Source organism: Symsagittifera roscoffensis, chromosome 3 (genome assembly GCF_963678635.1).
Source record: "Symsagittifera roscoffensis chromosome 3, txSymRosc1.1, whole genome shotgun sequence".
In the NCBI taxonomy this organism is placed as follows: Eukaryota; Metazoa; Xenacoelomorpha; order Acoela; family Convolutidae; genus Symsagittifera; species Symsagittifera roscoffensis.
In genome coordinates, this window is record NC_087064.1 from 13,833,343 (window position 1) to 13,851,019 (window position 17,677).

General features: G+C 36.4%; 2 protein-coding genes across 2 annotated transcripts in view; both read left to right on the top strand.

The window, feature by feature from the left end:
• The window catches only part of LOC134841096 (uncharacterized), a 585,733-nt gene extending 582,843 nt beyond the window's left edge, over window positions 1-2,890 (top strand). Inside the window, exon 4 of the mRNA XM_063856876.1 lies at window positions 2,368-2,890. Within this exon, the coding sequence (XP_063712946.1) occupies window positions 2,368-2,576 (209 nt within the window). The 3' untranslated portion in view covers window positions 2,577-2,890. The remainder of the gene's footprint in view (window positions 1-2,367) is intronic.
• The window catches only part of LOC134841095 (cytohesin-3-like), a 322,003-nt gene extending 306,122 nt beyond the window's left edge, over window positions 1-15,881 (top strand). Inside the window, exons 2-8 of the mRNA XM_063856875.1 lie at window positions 3,133-3,339; window positions 10,187-10,425; window positions 10,770-11,004; window positions 11,456-11,628; window positions 11,828-12,073; window positions 14,033-14,195; window positions 14,591-15,881. Coding sequence (XP_063712945.1) covers window positions 3,140-3,339; window positions 10,187-10,425; window positions 10,770-11,004; window positions 11,456-11,628; window positions 11,828-12,073; window positions 14,033-14,195; window positions 14,591-14,744 — 1,410 coding nt within the window. The 5' untranslated portion in view covers window positions 3,133-3,139 and the 3' untranslated portion in view covers window positions 14,745-15,881. The remainder of the gene's footprint in view (window positions 1-3,132; window positions 3,340-10,186; window positions 10,426-10,769; window positions 11,005-11,455; window positions 11,629-11,827; window positions 12,074-14,032; window positions 14,196-14,590) is intronic.
• The last annotated feature ends 1,796 nt before the right edge of the window (window positions 15,882-17,677 follow it).

The following is a 17,677-nucleotide window of genomic DNA, read 5'->3' on the forward strand; positions in this document are numbered from 1 at the left end:
AAGATTTTTTTCATAATGCTGAAGGAGCGACGCGAATTATTTAGGCGTGGTGAAATATATCGCACAACAAAACCGTTCCAAATTGAAATGGGGCTAGCTGATTGGTCGTAATAATTTCGTACGACTTAATTTTTTACACTATTGATCTTTGATATTGTCCGAAGTGTAGAATTTTCAATCTTTTCTTTTCCCAAAAGGGGCAGTCAAATTTTAAGGGATTTGCCCTGATATCAGAGCAGTCTTGTTTTAATTGTTTTACTTTCTTTGTGCCAATTTTTTTTTGCGAAAAGTTTAAATGTCAGGTAAGGTTGTTCATTTTATATATTTTTTCATAAATGTGCCTGTGCTTGCTGCATTCTATTTTACTTGAGCAGCAACCTGCTACTCTTGGTTTTCCTACCGATCGCCGATAGTGCGGAGATATTTATTTTCTGTTCTAGTTTGTATCACGCTCAGCCTAATTGTTGTGAGTAACTTATTAATTAGTTTCTTATAGTTGGAATGGAAAAAACTGTTTTAAAAACAAACATGTTGAGCCTTCTTCTGTTCAATTCGCAGACCTAACTTCTATTGTCAAACCTGACAAGAAAAACGATATGAGGTCAGCCCATGTCCCACGATTGAGATCCAAGACTTGAAAAATGAAAAAATCATGGATACCATTGCTAAATTCCTCGAAAAAAAAACATCATTCGGCGAATAGCTGAATGAAGTCTATAGGAAAACAATTGAAGAAGAAACAATTCAGAGTAAATTCACAAATTTTGTCTGAAATTAAGCATGAGCATGCATATCAAGATGAGCAAGATTTGAAAACTCATTTAGACGGCGGGCGAACTCCTTGAATCATATTACAGAAGAAATAAGTTTAAACTTATTGGTGTAGAGGGAAAAGGCTGCGAAGATGTCCAAAAAAGGGTAATTTGGTTAATAAAGCAACTCAGACCAATGATGATATCCTGAAGAGGATTTTTTCGTTAGAGGTCTCGCATTGGTCTAAACTCTGTTTTAGTAAAGTTTTCAAGTTGCATTGTACAAATCCGTATACAGAGTTGTGAGAAAAAACGGCAACAGAATTTGTAAACTATCTGCATATATTAACGTAAGATCTGAGCAAACCCGCTTAAAATCTGTGCTAGTTGAGAGTGACATTTACTAATCAGAAAGACCAAGGATCCAGCCCGTCTGCCGGTAATGGCCGAAGTAGCACTTCAAGGTCGCTTAGAGTTGAATTGTTTCAACATGGTTTTCATATATCCCGAAAATGAGAAGCTACATAATTTTAATTCGCACAACTCCAATTTTTCAAAGTAAAAATTAAAGACATCGAACAACTGAAGTTATTTGATTGCTTCTAAAGGTTAGATTTTTACCGAAACTTCTGAATAAAAAATGACTATGGCGCACAATTATGTTTGATAGACGGCTATAACGAGTTTAATTATGTATCCCGCGATGTTTTTCTGCTCCAATTACGAGGCATTTGTGCATTTAAAAAAAACTCAGTCAAATTGGACAATTTTTTGGAGTATGGAGTAAACGAAAATTATTTCAACCATACAGTAACATATGACAAACCACGAATCAATAAGATCGAGTTAATCAATAACTTGGATAATTTGATCGAAAGCGTATGCACTGAAGCGCTCTCTCATTCCATATGGAGATTTCAACCTTGATGTTTCTAAACAAAGTTTATTCTCTGGAAAAGACATGTACTCGAATTGAATAGTTTTGAAGTCGTTGTAAGTAACCTACACGTGTTTACACTAAAAGAGCGCAGCGTCATATTACGATAACTACTTTTTTTCTACTCAGGTCACAATTAAAAGTGCTTGTTTACTCATTTTTGGTGGCTTTTTTGCAGCAATAGAACTTTTTCTGGCTCATTTATGCTGCGTGACATTATATATTGGTATTTGGTTCTTGGGTGGCTACTGTTTGAAGGTTTTCAAGCACCAATGGGTCAGCGGTTCGATTCCGGCTCATATTGGATTGGATTTGTATTAGTTTTCAATTCAGTTTCATATTTTCATTTTTTCATCCTTTTAGAGCTTTTTTGACGTTTTTTTTGCTTATGATGGGCGAAGTTGCAGCTTTGCCTCTGTGTAATGATTTTTCTGCTATCCGATTTGATCATTTCGACATCAAAAATTTATAGAGGCTTTTCTAAAATATTTGCTGTCGTTATTAGAAACTGACGTTCTTGTTCTTGTTCAGCAGTTTTTGTCGAGTAGAAGGCCTCGTTGCTGACATTCTAATCTAGTGGAATCATTCAGATAAATTCTTTTCATCGGATTGTAATGGAATTTAGTTGATAATAGTTTCACTATCTAAGACGTGTTACTGATGCTGTATGCTTTTTAGCAGATGACCTTTCTGGTGTCGCATCGGCCCCTCCAGAGTTAGACTGCTTTCAGACGGGCTACAAAGCAGGTTGTCAGGCAGCCATACAGCAGTTTAGAGTTGTTCTGCAGACCATGTGTTTACCCCAGGCAGAAATCAGAAGTCTAATGAGTAAAATACCCACAACACCCGCTACGAGTGAGGCGACAGGGAACGACAAACACAAATGAAAAGAACAATCTATTGATCGGAGAAAATTAAACGGAGCATTCACAAGTCATTTAGTTAATTTTATGGGTTTGATTGGTTGATTAATCTGATTGGTTGATTAATCAGTTGAACGAATTTCAAATCGATATTAATCAAATATTGATTTGAGAACGACATATATGTTGAATTCGCCCCCGCTTAATCTTTGCCATCTGATTTGTTCAGATTCCTGTTACTTTTCTTTTATTTAGATGTGATTTGATCTGATGTGCAACTTGTTTTATGTTATTTTTTTTATTATCTATGACCTTTAAATAAAATTTTGTTTATTTTGTCTGGAATTATCTGTCCTGCGTGGAAGTTTAATGTTTAGTGGGTGAATATTTCGTAGAAAATGTTGCTAGACTGAAATCGTGCCTTCAGAAGGGAATGTGGACCAGAATTCCTTCTGCCATTTATTTCTAACCCACGTGGAAAATAAAAGTAATGAGAAACATAGATTTCATTGATTTTTTGTTCTACGAGAAACTAGTGTCCTCGTTTTGAATTTTATTCAGCTAAATCACTAATGCTTTCAGATTGAATGACGTTAGTAGAACACAATTCCACTTCTGGTCTCCCAGCCTCGGGCGTCCCCCGTCACTCAGAGGGGGGCTCCGGGCACGGTCAAGGGGGGTTTACAGAGGACGAAAACCAGACACTTTTGCTGCTGAGGTCAAATAAAGAGAAGTTGTTAGCAGATATCCAGCAAATCAGACGTGAGATCACAGAAGTCACGTCCAGGTATTGAAACGAAACCGGTGTTACGGTTTAAGTCAATTTCAAATGGAGAGTTACGAGGATCCGTGCATTTGTTAGGATTAGTTGCATATCAATAAAAATTTACCCGAATTCACGTGACTTGTTTTTTATTCGAAGTCTGGGAGTAGTTCCAGTTTTGACGTTGCCCATTTTGTAATTGATTCTTTCAACAGGCTGCGCCGTTTGTCCCGACGTTTCCATTACTGCCATATTGTCTGCCTATTTTCTTTCGGCCGAAGAGGTAAGACTCTTCAGTACGGCTAAAGAAGTAAAGGTAAGATTCTTGGTACGGCTAAAGAACCTTACCTCGCCCAGAATGAGCGTTCTTTCCAACATAAATACTAGATCTGCATCAACTCAATTTTTTCGCAAAAGAATTTTCCTTCTATAACTGATGACGACAGTGCTCACGCAAGCTTCTGTTGTTTCGTGTTTTTCACAGTTTTTCTTGGTGAGAATCCCATTGAACAATAAACTCTCCGCGTTATTCTGCCTCTTTGAGGGACGATGTTAAGTTGGCTCACACATCAAGCATTATTTTTCTTCCTTTCGTATATATTTTTTTCTTTGTTTAGTCAAATTGATAGTGCTGTTGATGTAATCGGTACCTTCTTACCTGGTAACGATAGTCGTCCCGGTAGCACTCTTTTTGTCAGTATTTTTTTTATTAAAGCCACAAGTTATCTCTGTTCCTCTACGGTACTCAGTCTCTTCCTGCTTTAATGATTGAGGGGTTTCGCAATTCTTATGACCCAGAGTCTGTTTCTCGCTTTATTCATAATTTGGGAATCAAATTGATTATGGTTGGACTCATAGTCCTTAGTCACAAACATTCTGTTGAATGATTGTGGATGTTAGAGATTCAATTTGCCTAAAGTGACGCATCGACAAGTCGATTAAGATTTTCTAAAGATTTTCACGAGGTCTTCCAAACATAGCTTGGGCTGTATGCATGAAGTGAAGAAAAAGATTTGCTGGGACTTCAGAGGGTAAGGCTCAGTTGTTCCAGTAGATTTTTGATGTACAGAAGTTGCCTTATCCCTGCTTGTCGAAGTTTCAATTCAAGCTGTTTATTAGCTTTTTTTTACAAGCATAGCTTTTGCCATAGTATGAACTTTCTTTTTTTCCAACCTAAGTCGCAAATATTGTTGCGACAAAATGTTTTTCATTTTGATCAATAACCAGCTATTAAGTACAGCCAATGCTCATGATATTGACACAGACTAATATATTACAAATAGAACTTGGCTTTAAGATATCATGGATCTGTAGCGTAGAGATAGAGAGGAGACCCGCAACAAAATAATAGGGTCGAACATGGGCAGGGTCGGATGTTTTTAAAGAAACTTTTTTTACTATACTAGTTAAAATGCGTCAGCTCTATAAATTTAGTCATGTTAGTTGGTAAGTTTCTTTTTTTTAAAGATTGACTGGTACTGATAATGCGTCATAATTGACGTGTACCACTTAGCAATTATGTAGACTCATAGTTGGCGTGCGTCACTTAAGAAATACTGTAGACTCAAAGTTATACTTCAGTTTTTCCCAGTAGCGTTATCAGTGATGTTTTTGCTTGTGTATGCGAATTGCAACCTCGCCTCTGTGTTTAAGTATGTCTTGCTTCTCTGCCACTTTCTTTGTTTCGTCGCTTTAAGACGGAGAATAAAAGTTCTGACGCCCTGCGAGTATTTGGTGCTTTTTGCTGCCTTTAAAATGATGTTTCTTGAAAAACGTTCAGCCTTGCTTACATCGTTCATAACACTGGTGCCTAGAAGTTTGCATTCTGTTTCATCACTAAAATTTTCCAAGTTGGCTGTATTACCTCTGCGATAAGCAAGTGTTTTGCAATCGGGTATTATACTTTTTTCCCGTAAACAAATTTGTTCACAGAATGGTCATTTTTCTAGGAATGGTAATTATCATTTCTGACATGCTCAAAATCTAGAAATTCGCCACATGAAACTACCATTATTTAAGAAGTTATTAGGTAGAGGCTGTTTCAGGTTGTAATTAAATTTTCACAAAAAATTTCTCTATTTATGTTTTTCCTTTTCGTGCTAGTTTCTGTCGGTTTATTTTCCTTTTTTAATCCGTTTTTTAACGCTCATTTTCAAAATCCTGTACAGTTTTTATAGGCTGACTTTTTCAAGCATAGGTTTTATTCCAATATAAACTGTTGTAGACTACAACTGAAAGCTCAATCATTTGTAAATTTATTAAGTCGGATTTTGTTTTTTTTTCCATTTTTTCAAAATTTTTGAGCCTAGTAAATTCATATGGCGTATTTTTGAGGGCACAATTTTTTCGCTCTGGATTATGTGTTTCACTATGGATGAGTCGTAAAAACTTATAACACTTCAGGAAATCTTTCATGATAACAGTTTTGTTTTCGGCTCAACAGGAAACAAGGAAACAAAAACACGGGTTTGTGGTTTTCATCCTAGTTTCTGTCGGTCAGTTTTACGTTTTTAAACGCTTTTTTTTATCTGGTAAGGGTTTTATTGGATTATTTTTTAAAGCATGGGTTTAATTTTATTTAAAACAGTTCTTACTTAACAAACTTCACAAATTTGTACCATGTCTGATTTTGAGTTTTTTGTTTCATTTTTTTAATCGTTTTTCTTTTAAATGTTCAAATAGTTTCAGTTCTTGTTATATCGACCGAATCAACTTATTTTGCTTAATTTCGAGCAAAATGATATCCGTTTGCGATTACGTGTTTCAATTTGGAGGGGCCAGGAACACTTTAAATTTTTTTGAAGTTTTCTTGTCGGCTCAACAGGTTTCGACCAAAGATTTGACGAATTGGTTGCTGCTCGCTGAATGGTTTCCGTTTTTGTTTAAGACTGTTTATAAACGTCATATTATGAAGTTATTATAGCTGTAGTTACATTTTCAAATAATTTTTTCAGTAAATTTTTAAAGAAATTTTTTGAGCGGCTTTTTTGCTACTGTATTGTAGATCAATATGTAGCGCATTTCTATTTTTTTTCAAGCTAGTTCTGCCACGTGTTTTCATCAAATTGAGTTTCAGTTGAATAAAACATTAGAACTTTTCGGGTGTTTTTTTTTTCTTATTTAATGAAAGTGTTCAAGAGTCGATGGCTTTGTGTATCGCATGTGATGCGAAGCTCAGCTTCGCCTCTGTGTTAAATTCAAAGAACATTTTTTCTCACGGAGAACGGGATCTGCTCTGTTAACAGGAGATTTAATAAACTTGGAGGATGGTCTGAGCCCAAAGTTAGAGGTTTCCAAGACTAAAATGATGATGGTGCAAGAGAGATGTCGGGGAAGAGAATGAAGTGTTAGCGAAAGGTAAGCTGGTCGGATTATGGTCATTTAGTGGGGTAAAAGTTGAGTCTGTAATTTCTGCGCCCTAAGAGGCACCTGTGGTCTTCTGGTATTTTTGAACACCATAGGGTTGAGTGGACATTAGCGTCTCCCATGGCGATTGTACTTCTGAGCAGTTGAGCCGCTGATGCATTTTAGACTTATCACGTTTCTCTCATATGTATCCTCTACTTTCATTTGTTGTAGGTGGTTATCCAGTGCTTGCTGGGGTTGTTTTGGGTTGGCTCTGCATGTTGTATGGTTAGTGGCATTTGGTGATTGATTTGCTGAGCATTGCGTCGCCAGCTCGCTCATTGTATTCTGTCGGTTGAAGTGATCATCTTTTTGTTGTATGGTTTTTGTTATGATGAGGCAAGAAGACTATTGCTTTGAGTTCTGTAACTATGAGTTTAGCTTTCTAGGCGGAGTGCTTCTATATGCGTTGAGCTGGCTAGCTCAGTGATGGAGCGAAGGGCGTGGTACTGTGTTTTTTCCAGTTTGTCAAACTGTGTGGCGCTAAGCCTTGGGTGCCAGGCATGCCCTGAGTAATCCGTTCAACTTCTATGCTTTAGCAGTAGTTAAGTCTGGATTCCGCGAAAGAAGGTTTCTTCTATCTTTGTTGATATATTTATTGAGGCTATACTTTTTTCCAAGACATTTCAAAGTGTCACAACAGTGGGTTTTTACACAAGCTAGATAGCAAGCGTAGTGTAATAGTTATGAATCCACTTTTTTCAATTGAACTCGCCTATAAAAGTGCTCATTTAGTGGCACTTTTTCTATAATCACAGGCTGTAGCTTGGATAATTTTTAAGTATCTGTTTTGGGCTTCATTGGCGGCTAGTTTCCGATTTTCAATCAACCATGGCACCAATACAAGAACACGGGTCTCCTTGCCTCTAGGTTGCAGGTTTAACGCCGCACTTAGAACTAGTTTGATTTATATTTGGTGGCAGTTTGGCTGCATTGCATTGCCCTTGTTTTAGGCGTGTCTGTACAAAACAGTCCCATACAAAACAGTCCAATACAAAACAGTTCGGAAAAATATGAAAATGAACGAAAAAACAGTCCAATACAAAACAGTCCGAAAAACAGTCCCAATTAATAATTGTTTTAACAAGCCCCAATTAATAATTGTTTTAACAAAATAGTGACAGCCGCAGTCGCGCCAACGTGTTGCGAGCTTGCCAACAGAGGGTAGGACTTAATACGAAATTTAGAGCCGGTTATCGCCGCGAAGCGGCGACGCGCGCGCAGCGCGCCCTCCGGCGACCTTAAACCGGACTGTTTTGTATTGGACTGTTTTTTTCCTCCATTACATGATTTTTGGGACTATTTTGTATTGGACTGTTTTGTATGGGGCTGTTTTGTATATGCACCGTTTTAGGATCTATCTGCTTCATTGTTGGTGAGTGTGAGTAAAGTTTCGAGGCCCTGTATCGCATAATGTGAGGATGTGAAACTCAAATATTGTACCGAGGGTCAGATCCGATGCATGAAAAAGTTTAAATTTTCAATGTTTATTTTAACGTTTTCTTTTTTTACTTTTTAGGGCTGCTTTTTGTTTTCTCGCTTGTGTTTGCGAAGTGCGGCTTCGGCTCTGTTGAGTTGTTATTTTTTTATTTTCGTCGATTGTAATACCTTATAGACTTGGGTCGGATTTTTTTTAGTTGAATGTGCAGATAATTGTTTTAATCTTGCCTTCATTCAGTTTGAATTTCCTTGTGTGGAATCAATTTGTAAGTTATTTCAGCATAGATCTGATATTCTGAATCAATTCTTTTTTTTTTAAAAAAAGCAAAGCGGAACGTGGTAAAGACAATACATTAGGACCAAGTAGAGATCCTTGTGGAACATCTGTCTCAATTTTTAAGGAATCAGAGAAGATGTTGTTAACTATATCTTGTGTTGAACGGATAGATAAGATTTAATAAAGCAATTGGGTTTACCAAGTAATAATGAGTGATCCACTCTGTCAAATGCAGCTGAAAGATCGAGATTTGTAAAAATCATAGTTTTACGTTTGTCAAATGTTTTGCTTGGTGTTGGATAATGTTATAGAAGCAGACTCCGTATAAGTTCCATTTCTGTATGCGATGAAACGGCTGACTATCTGATAAATACCGCAATATTCTTTTAACTAATCCACATTCTGGGATTGAGTGTGCATGATGGCTGGTAAAAGGTCAGCTTGGTAATTACAATTTTGAAAAGTCTTTTTACACTCGTTCCTGTGCGTACAGGATATTGCACCTTTTCTAGATCTTCCAGCAAATAGTGACACTAAGCACAAACAAGACTGCTCGTTTATCAGAGCAAAGCCCTGAATGTTCCAACTGTCCCTTAATTCATATCGAATAGTTTTTGGGAAAAGAAAATATTGAAAATTTATAAATTTTGGACAATATCAAACAGTGAAATGTTGAGTCGGGGGGCTATTTCGTGCGCGAAGGACCGAATGGGCGAAAAAAAACTCGTGGGCGAAGGACCGAAAGCAAAATTAGACTAAAGTCATTTTTTCAAAAGAAGCAATTGCCATTCAATTAAAATGAATTAAATGAAGCAATATTTTGCTTCTTTCATAACGAAACCCTTGAAATATAAAATTTTGTTCCAGTTCGGTGGTGGGCAATTTTAAAAATTTTGCATATTCCTGCCGTTTTTATATTCGGCGAATATCAATATTCAGTCCCTGGAAATGTTTACTTTCTTTCAAAATTTTAAATCACTGAAATCTGATTGGCTGATTTTTATTTTCGCGCATTCGGTCCTTCGCGTATGAGGGATTTCACCGTTGAGTCGTACGAAATTAATACGACCGATCTGATTAGGTAGCCTCAATTCAATTTGGAACGATTTTGTTGAGCGGGATAATTCGCCACGTATAAATAATTCGCGTTACGCTCTCAGTATTATGAATAAATTCTTCAAAGAGCGCATAATTTATTCCAGAACGTGGCTAATTTGGCAATTTTGAAACCCCAGAACTTTACAAAAAATAATCGAAGGTAATTTTTTTTTATTTGAACTCGATATCTTCAATGGGGTATGAACATTTTTTGTCGAAAACTATTTTTTCGATCAGCGAAAATTGACTGAATAAAAAAAAACAAACACACCGAGCTTAAATATTCCGTTTTCTTCGAAATTCGGAACAAAAATATTGTGCGTGCGGGGCCGTGCTATTAGTTAAATTCAACAGTCATGATTCGAGAGCAAGCGGCACGAAAAGTTTGCTTTGCTGATTTTTTGTTTCGTGATTGAATTATAAGAGCCTGTTTATGATGTAATTTCATATAAGAAGACTGAAATGGGTAAATTCAATTTGTTATTTTTAGCCAGAAGTAGTAAAAAAAAATCTACATACTGAAGGAAACGATTACATACTAAAAAAACATAGGTAGAATTGAAAAAGTGAATGCTATTCACTTAGCAATAAACGAGCTATGAAAATAGGCTTCAATTATTCTGTATCTGTTTGTGTCTGCTCTCTGTGTAGAATGAATGAGTTGCAGTCTGAAGTTGACAGACACACTGAGCCCAAAGTGTTGGATGCGATCGAATTGTTCAACCAAGGCCAGTTCCCACAGTGCTTTGCCCGACTGGCAGAAGTCAACGCCACCACATCAACATCTGCTAATGGAAACACGAACAATAATAGTAGCGGTATTAACAGACAGATCTCTAGTAGTAATACAGAAGACAGTGAAGCAACAGCAGAAAATGAATCAACAGGAGGTTAATAAAATTTTTATACTATCTTTGTCGGGAGTTATTTCATTTAATCGTGTGTCAATCGGGATATCAAATGCTTACAGTGACGATTGTTTTGCTCTTCATCTGTTATGTTCGTCCTAATTTAGTCGAAAGAAACCTTGAAGTTGATTACGCTTTTCATAGTTTTTGCCGATTATTGCAAAAATGCTTTTTTCTACTGGTATGGAAACCTCCCAATAAAGATCGATTCGTGTAAAAATTATTTGTATTTTTTACAAGTAGGGTTTAGACTACTCAGTACAGCTATGATTGCTTGCTTTGACGATAATATTAGAAATGCAAGTTAAAATTTTCGATCATTTTAGTCAACAGGGAGTGTTCACCAGAGGAGAAAGCGAACTTCCTGTCTAGCAACATGGCCCAGTTGGACCTGGAGAAGTTCCACAAGTACCTCTACAAGCCCAACAACCAACTGGTGATGCGCAACTTCCTCCTGGCAGTGCCCATTCAGGGACTCACTCTGCTAGATAGTGTGCGCAAGTGCTTCGCTTCTCTTCTATTCAACGAAGCAGAATCAGATGTTATCACGAGAATTTACAGGTGAACTTCAAACTAATCTAATTTAACATCTGGTCAATGTTAACGTTTCTGAAATATTGAGTATATTGCAAACTTTTATGAACTTTGGGTCTGTTAATGAAGCCTGCGAATCTCCATTGAGAAATATTTCGCTTATATTCAGTTCAATAAAGTTATTCTGCTGAAATTACATAGTTTCTTAGGACTCCCGTTAAGATTAGTCTCATGGCTCTCTTATGATTAGTCGAAGATTACTAAACATTGCTTTAAATTCTCTCATGAATCTTTCCGCAGTTTTAGGCTGGAATTGCTTATTTTTTTACTTGATTTATCTGCTGTTAGGGCGATTTGTCAGGGCAACAAGGTTATTGCAAGCTCCCCAAAAAGTTACCTTAGAATCGCTGTCGTGTCCTTGTTTAAACCTTTTTTGGTTTTTATATGGGTATTTTGAATGCAAATTTTTCTATTTTAGGTACATTTCGGAAAGCTATTTCCTGCAGAACCCGGAGGAAGCGGAAAAGGTGTTTGGCTGCGAGGATGCGTGTGAGTTCGCGGCAGGCGCCATCGTCTTCATTAACACCTCCATGAACAACAACAACGTCAAGGACAAGATGACAGAAGATGATTTTGCCAGCTACGGACAGTGTAAGCAGACTAGACTGTCAGAAAGCAAATGTTTTGAAGCTTTTTATGAAGCAGCCCTGTATAGAGACTACTCTTAAATGATATTTTTTAAATGATCAAAATGCAATTGTAAATTAGAACGAATACCGAGCGAGTTCCCTACCCTATTTATAGACTGAATTTTCCCCCATCTTTTTCTGAAATGATTCCTTGTTTCTAGGCCGCGAAGTGAAAGAGATGACCCCCAATGGAATCCCAAAAGACTACTTAGTGAGTGTCTACAGAGAACTGAAGAAGAATCCCCTACAACTCCGCAGTGCCAACTACAGTCCCCACAAGAGTGTACTCAAGCAGGGCTCATTGTATAAAGAGGGAGGCCAATACAGAACGTGGAAGAAACGCTTCTTCGTGCTTCATTCGGATTTCTTGTACTACTACGTCAATCCTCAGGACGAGAAACCGAAAGGTAAACATGCATGTCTTTTCATTCGCTCTTGGACTGAATCCTCAGGATAAAATCCCTACTTTTATAATCCCCCCATCGAATTAAGATAGAAAAAATTGAAACAAATTATACATACTGCATAAAATCATGGAGAAGTTGATCAAGATTTTCGAGGCCGATTTAATTGATTTTCTGGTGTTCTCCGAAGACTGTATGAATATTTAAATTAGACGTAGGCAAGTTGTTGAAAAAAAAACGGACCAAATCTGCTATTTGTGGGTACTATTTGGATAGTTCTAACCAAAAAAATATGTTTTCATTTCAGCGCGCGATTCCTTCAAATTTAGTGTTATTTTGACGCCATTAGCGATTATAGAAAAAGTTTCGGACTGTTCGGCCAAAAATGGATGTTGTTTAATCTTGCGATAAATACGTCATCAAAAGTTGCGCGTCCGCGCAAGCTTGCCAAACTGCGTTGTCAACTGCTGGTCAAGAGCCAGTAGAGTGATACTGGGTCTACAGTTTGAACAACAAAAATAAATGACTTTTTTCGTCATCTTTTTTGATTTCGTCCCAATTTTGTCGGCTTTTTGCTGATTCCTTGAGTAAGCTTTCGTTTTCAAGAGGGTTATTATAGTTCTTTGTTTTCTGGTTTATACTCATTAAATTTTATGTTAAAGAAACTTAAAAAATGCATTTTTTCTCATTTTTTGGAATGTATGTTTTCTGGTTATTTTTAAATATTAAAGTGGGTGGAATCATTTAGTTTTATTTTTTTGTTGTTGTTTTAGGGTTGAGCATTATTATTTGAAATCGATTCAAGTTGATGGGATAGCGTTTGTTTTAAAATGGGAAGAAATATTCGAAGAAATTTCTTACATTTCCGGAATTTTTTTTTACAGTTTACTGTTTTGTCAGCAAAAGAAGGTGGTGAGTGTTTCTGTCAGCAGTTCTTTGTGGCTGAAGTTTTTGGAAAAAATGAATTTCCGTATTTGCTTCTTTATTTCCATTACGGGCGTCTTTTTTATTATATTTTTTGTGGTGTGATCCAGCTCTCTTAACGTTGCGTATCATTTTCATATTTGATATAATTGGGTTAGTTTATAGGCTGTCAGAGTTTGTTTTTCAAGTTCTTCTTTGTGGCAATTCAAGCTCCTTTTCGTGGCAATTGTTTGAAATTTTTGCATTCATTTGTTTTGTAATTTTTTTGTCAATTTTTTCTTTCAGTATGATCTTAGCTTATAGTAAAAAACGGCAAGGGCCTTTTTTTGTCCACAATTTTTCCTGTAGGTTATGGATGTTGGTTAGTTGCAAATTCATAATGTTTTTGATTGCATTTAGGAACTTCTGGATCGCGATTTTTTTACCAACATTTTTTAAATCGTTTCCATCCACTGGTTATGAGAAAGAAAGGAATGGAGTTTGTGTAGCCTGAATCCTTTTTTATGTGTTAGGTAATTGTTTTTATCATTGCAATAAGATTTTATTGATTTTTTTTAGCCTACGACAATTTATTCAAGTTTTCACTTTTCGTTAGATTTCTTTCGATTTTTGGAATTTTGTTTTGTATCGCAAGAAGTTATTCATTCGGGACGACTTTGGGTGGTCATTTGGTCGAATCTCTGAGGAGCGGAGACGGCTTCATAAGTCTTTCATCCCCCTCCCTATAATCCGCCCCTGCCAGCACTAGTTTTTGGCAAAACGTTAACTCAAAAAAAAATTGAAGGCTTGCAGCTGATTATAAAAGTAGAAACCATATTTAGAATTAAGATGATTTATTCGCCTTTAATCAAGTTAAGTCTAATTACGCCTGCGATTAGCAAGCGTTATCAATGTGGAATATAGACCTGTCTCAGGTTTAAAACTTGTTTAACAAAATCACTTGATTCAAAAGTCATATTAGCAGCGATGACTTTATATTAGTCGATCGTCTTGTAATTGATAGCTGTGACGTTGGAGACAATGTTATGTGTTGTTTAGGGATTATTGTGCTGGCGAATCTGGACGTGCGTCCCACTGGTGACTCCTCCCGCAAGTTTTGCTTCGAGCTGGTGTCCCGAGAGAGCAGAGACCGACTGCCACAGGTCATCAAAGCCACCAAGGCCACAGAGGGGGGCACACATGTCAAGGGAAAACACTCCAGGTGAGATGCAGACTACCAACCAAACCACACAGTTTTAGACAGTTGCAGGCGTTGGGAAGCAATAAAATACTATTGAAAAGTACAACATTGGTTCCATGTACAATATTGACGATTGAGTTCGTGTTCTTCTTAAATTTGGAATAGCCTAAGAAAGTTTGTCTACCAAATGTCTTCTATGGAAAATGTTTGGTTAACTTACCGTTTAAAATTTAAATTTTTGTTATGGTATGTACATTTTTATTACCACATTTTTGTGGCACTTTTTATACCTTATTAAGTTTTAAGAATTGTTTAGTGCGGACCCTCCCCATATTACTTAAAGAAACAAGTATTTCGATTGATCATGATCTTATCTGCGATTCGCCCTTTTAAATGAAGAGTGCATTTTGTTGAAGGTACATAATGAGTGCGAGTAGTGAGGAAGAGAGAGACGAATGGATAGTGGCCATCAAAGACACCCTCAAAGTGGACATGGTGTATGCACTGCTCCAGTGGAGACAGAACAACAAACTCAGTCAACACTCTTCACTAGGACAGGCCTCGTTCTGAAGTCCTGAAAGTTGAAGCTCCTTGCCAGAGTTTAAGAAAATATCACAGTTAACGAAAAGGTGTCCCATTATCATCATCAGAATCGAAGCACCCAGTGATTTAGCTCCAAATAACCTAGATAAAAGTCCTCATTGAGTTTGATTCTTCAAACAAAAGATGCCATTTAATCACAAAGCACCAAAATATCACGATGAAAGATGTCTCATTCTAGAAGATGACCCAATAGATCGTTCGACAAAAACTTCCATGTCCTTCAGATCTGGAAATTTCCATATCAGATCTCCATATAGCCCACTGTATCACAAAAAGACTAACACGCTGCATTTATTAGATGGAAAAAATTATAATTACATAAGTGTCTATAAACCAGTCGGTTTTTTCCTGCGCGCGATGATGCCCCTGGAAATCCTCACAAGTTACTTGCCTCGTAAATTGTTAGAAGACAGAAATTTCAATCTCAATTAGAGTTTTATAGCAGTCATGATGCGTCCAAATTTTGCAATAAAGGAAAGGCTGCAATCCAGTATGTTTTGATACCACTCAATTCTCTCTTTTTGTGCCAAACTTTCAACGAACTTTGAAAATTTGTCACTGAATAGGTGAAGGATAGTCGTCCGAATTACACATTCATGTCAATTTACCACTCTTCTTGTCGAAAACATCCTTCGAAACACGACGTGGTCTTGTCTCGTAAAGTAAGAAAGATCAATAGATTAAGAACTGAATTCTCCAAAAAATTCTAAAAACCCCTCACACCTCTTAGTGAGAGAATTTGTCATATGATGGGCGATGCATCTCAACAACTCTGCAGCCTCGAAACAGCATCATCCGTCGTTTCTTTGATTCTATTTTGTCAGCTCCTACGCTTCTTGAATATAGCAACTGTGGTATGCAAATATACTCAGCTTTTTGATGCAGCGACTCTATGTAGGGGATTGTGAAAGAAAGTTTGAAAAACGGTAAAATGGCATTCAAGAGAAAATAAGACTGAATGAGAAAAATTTGAATAAACTTTATTTCTCTATATACGCTTTGCTATTTATAACTGAACTGTCCTCAGTTTTTTGTTTTTGCTTTTCTAAATATTTATACAGCGCTCAATTTTTGACAATATTTCGGTAGCTGATAAATTAAAAATTCTTGCATATGTTTTCTTCTGTAAATCAGACCAAAGTTTTGCAAGTATGAACGAGAAATGTTTCTAAAGGTTAATGGAAGTATGGAAGAAAAGTGTTTCTAAAGCCAAACAAGAGTAGGCAGTTGCTGTGTACATAGAGTTTTCCTACTATAATTATCATTGCAAAAAGTGTAAAATATATAAAAAAAATTGGTTCACTTTTTTGCCGTTTTCTTAGCAAAAAGAGATTGAAATTAGGCCTCACGAAGAAGCTTACAATAAAAATAAGTCAATGGCATAATGAAGCCAGATTGTGGGTGACTTTCTTAAGCGTTAATGAATTAACCATAAGTTGGTCTGAATAGCCGAAATCCCACCAGTATTTTTCGACACAGGGAGAATTTGTTGGAATCCGAATCACTAGTAAGCCTTTGATATGAGACTACACTTTTAAGCTTGAAAACTTAGTTTTACTCAATTAAAGGTAGTTTTTTAGAGCAATTTTGGGTTCAAAAACTTGAAAAATCAAAAAATTTCCGCAAAAAAGTTTTAAAAAAATTCAATTTTTCAATTTTTTCTAGTCATTATTCAAAAACGGTTTTCCAATTGACCGATTTTACCATGACTCTTAAATATGCCTAAGTTCTAATATTTCGTTCAGATTTTTTTTATCACAACATGCAGATAAAAACGACACCAATTTGAGAAAACATTTTTGTATTTTTCTAAGACTGTGGTCGGAACATACTGTGCTACTTGCACAGTAATCGGCTATCCGTGTTAAATTTCCGATGAGTTTAAATCTCATGAGGTGAACTTGCTTCATTCAAACGCATCGCATGCTGTTTTTAAACGGTTTTTTAAGACTAGCGTGGCTCAGTGTTGCAAGGTGTTCGTGGCTGATTGTTATAAGGTTTCAGATTATCAAAGTGCAAGTGCCTCATTCGAATACCGCAGTCCTCCCTTTTTAAGGCTTATTTCGTCCATGGTCAAGGCTTGCTATCTTCAAAGGCTTTTTTTGCGTGCTCCATTTTTCGTTTTGTTGCCAGTATTTGTGAAGCCAAATGCAACAAGAAACTATTGCCATCATTTTGCGAATTTTTTTTTGAAAAACATGTGCATATATTTACTTAATCTTAGTTATTTCTAGTTCTAACCTTTCATACTTAGATTTTTCAAAGCAAATTAAGCAAATTAACAAATGATTCTTTTCTACTAAATTTTTGATTAAGTGTAATGAGAAAAGTGAATTTCACTTATTCAGCTAGAATGTTTGTTTTCAATTTTTTTTTGATGGTTTGTCTTTTAATTTCTGTTTGACTTCACTCAAATCCATTTGCTAAATGGAACGTAAACTATGCTTTAAAGTACAAACGAAGCAAAAAAAAACGCGATTGACTTGTTTCAAAATTGAACATTAAGTTGAAGATCTAAAAGAGTTTAAAAATTGCCTAGTTTTTGAGAAATGTTAGTGTCAATGAAGAAACTTGTATAGGTCGGGTTGATTTTTGTTCTGTTCTCAGGATAAAGATAATTAAGTGACGCTTAATTTTGTTCACGCTTGAATGCTGAGCTCACAAGTGAAAAACTCCTTTGGCTCAAACCTGAATGAATTGACTTCTATTTTCAAAAATGGAGGTGGGGATTTTCTAATCAGCAATGTGTGTCAGGCAAGTTGCGGTTAAAACCATTTATGCAATCATAGATTTGCATCGATCTACTTCATTTGTTCATGACATGTCAAAGATTGTCGGCTTTGTTTCCGCTTCGCAAGTTTTGTTTCGTTTCTAATTTATTATCAATTGTCTTTCTTGGC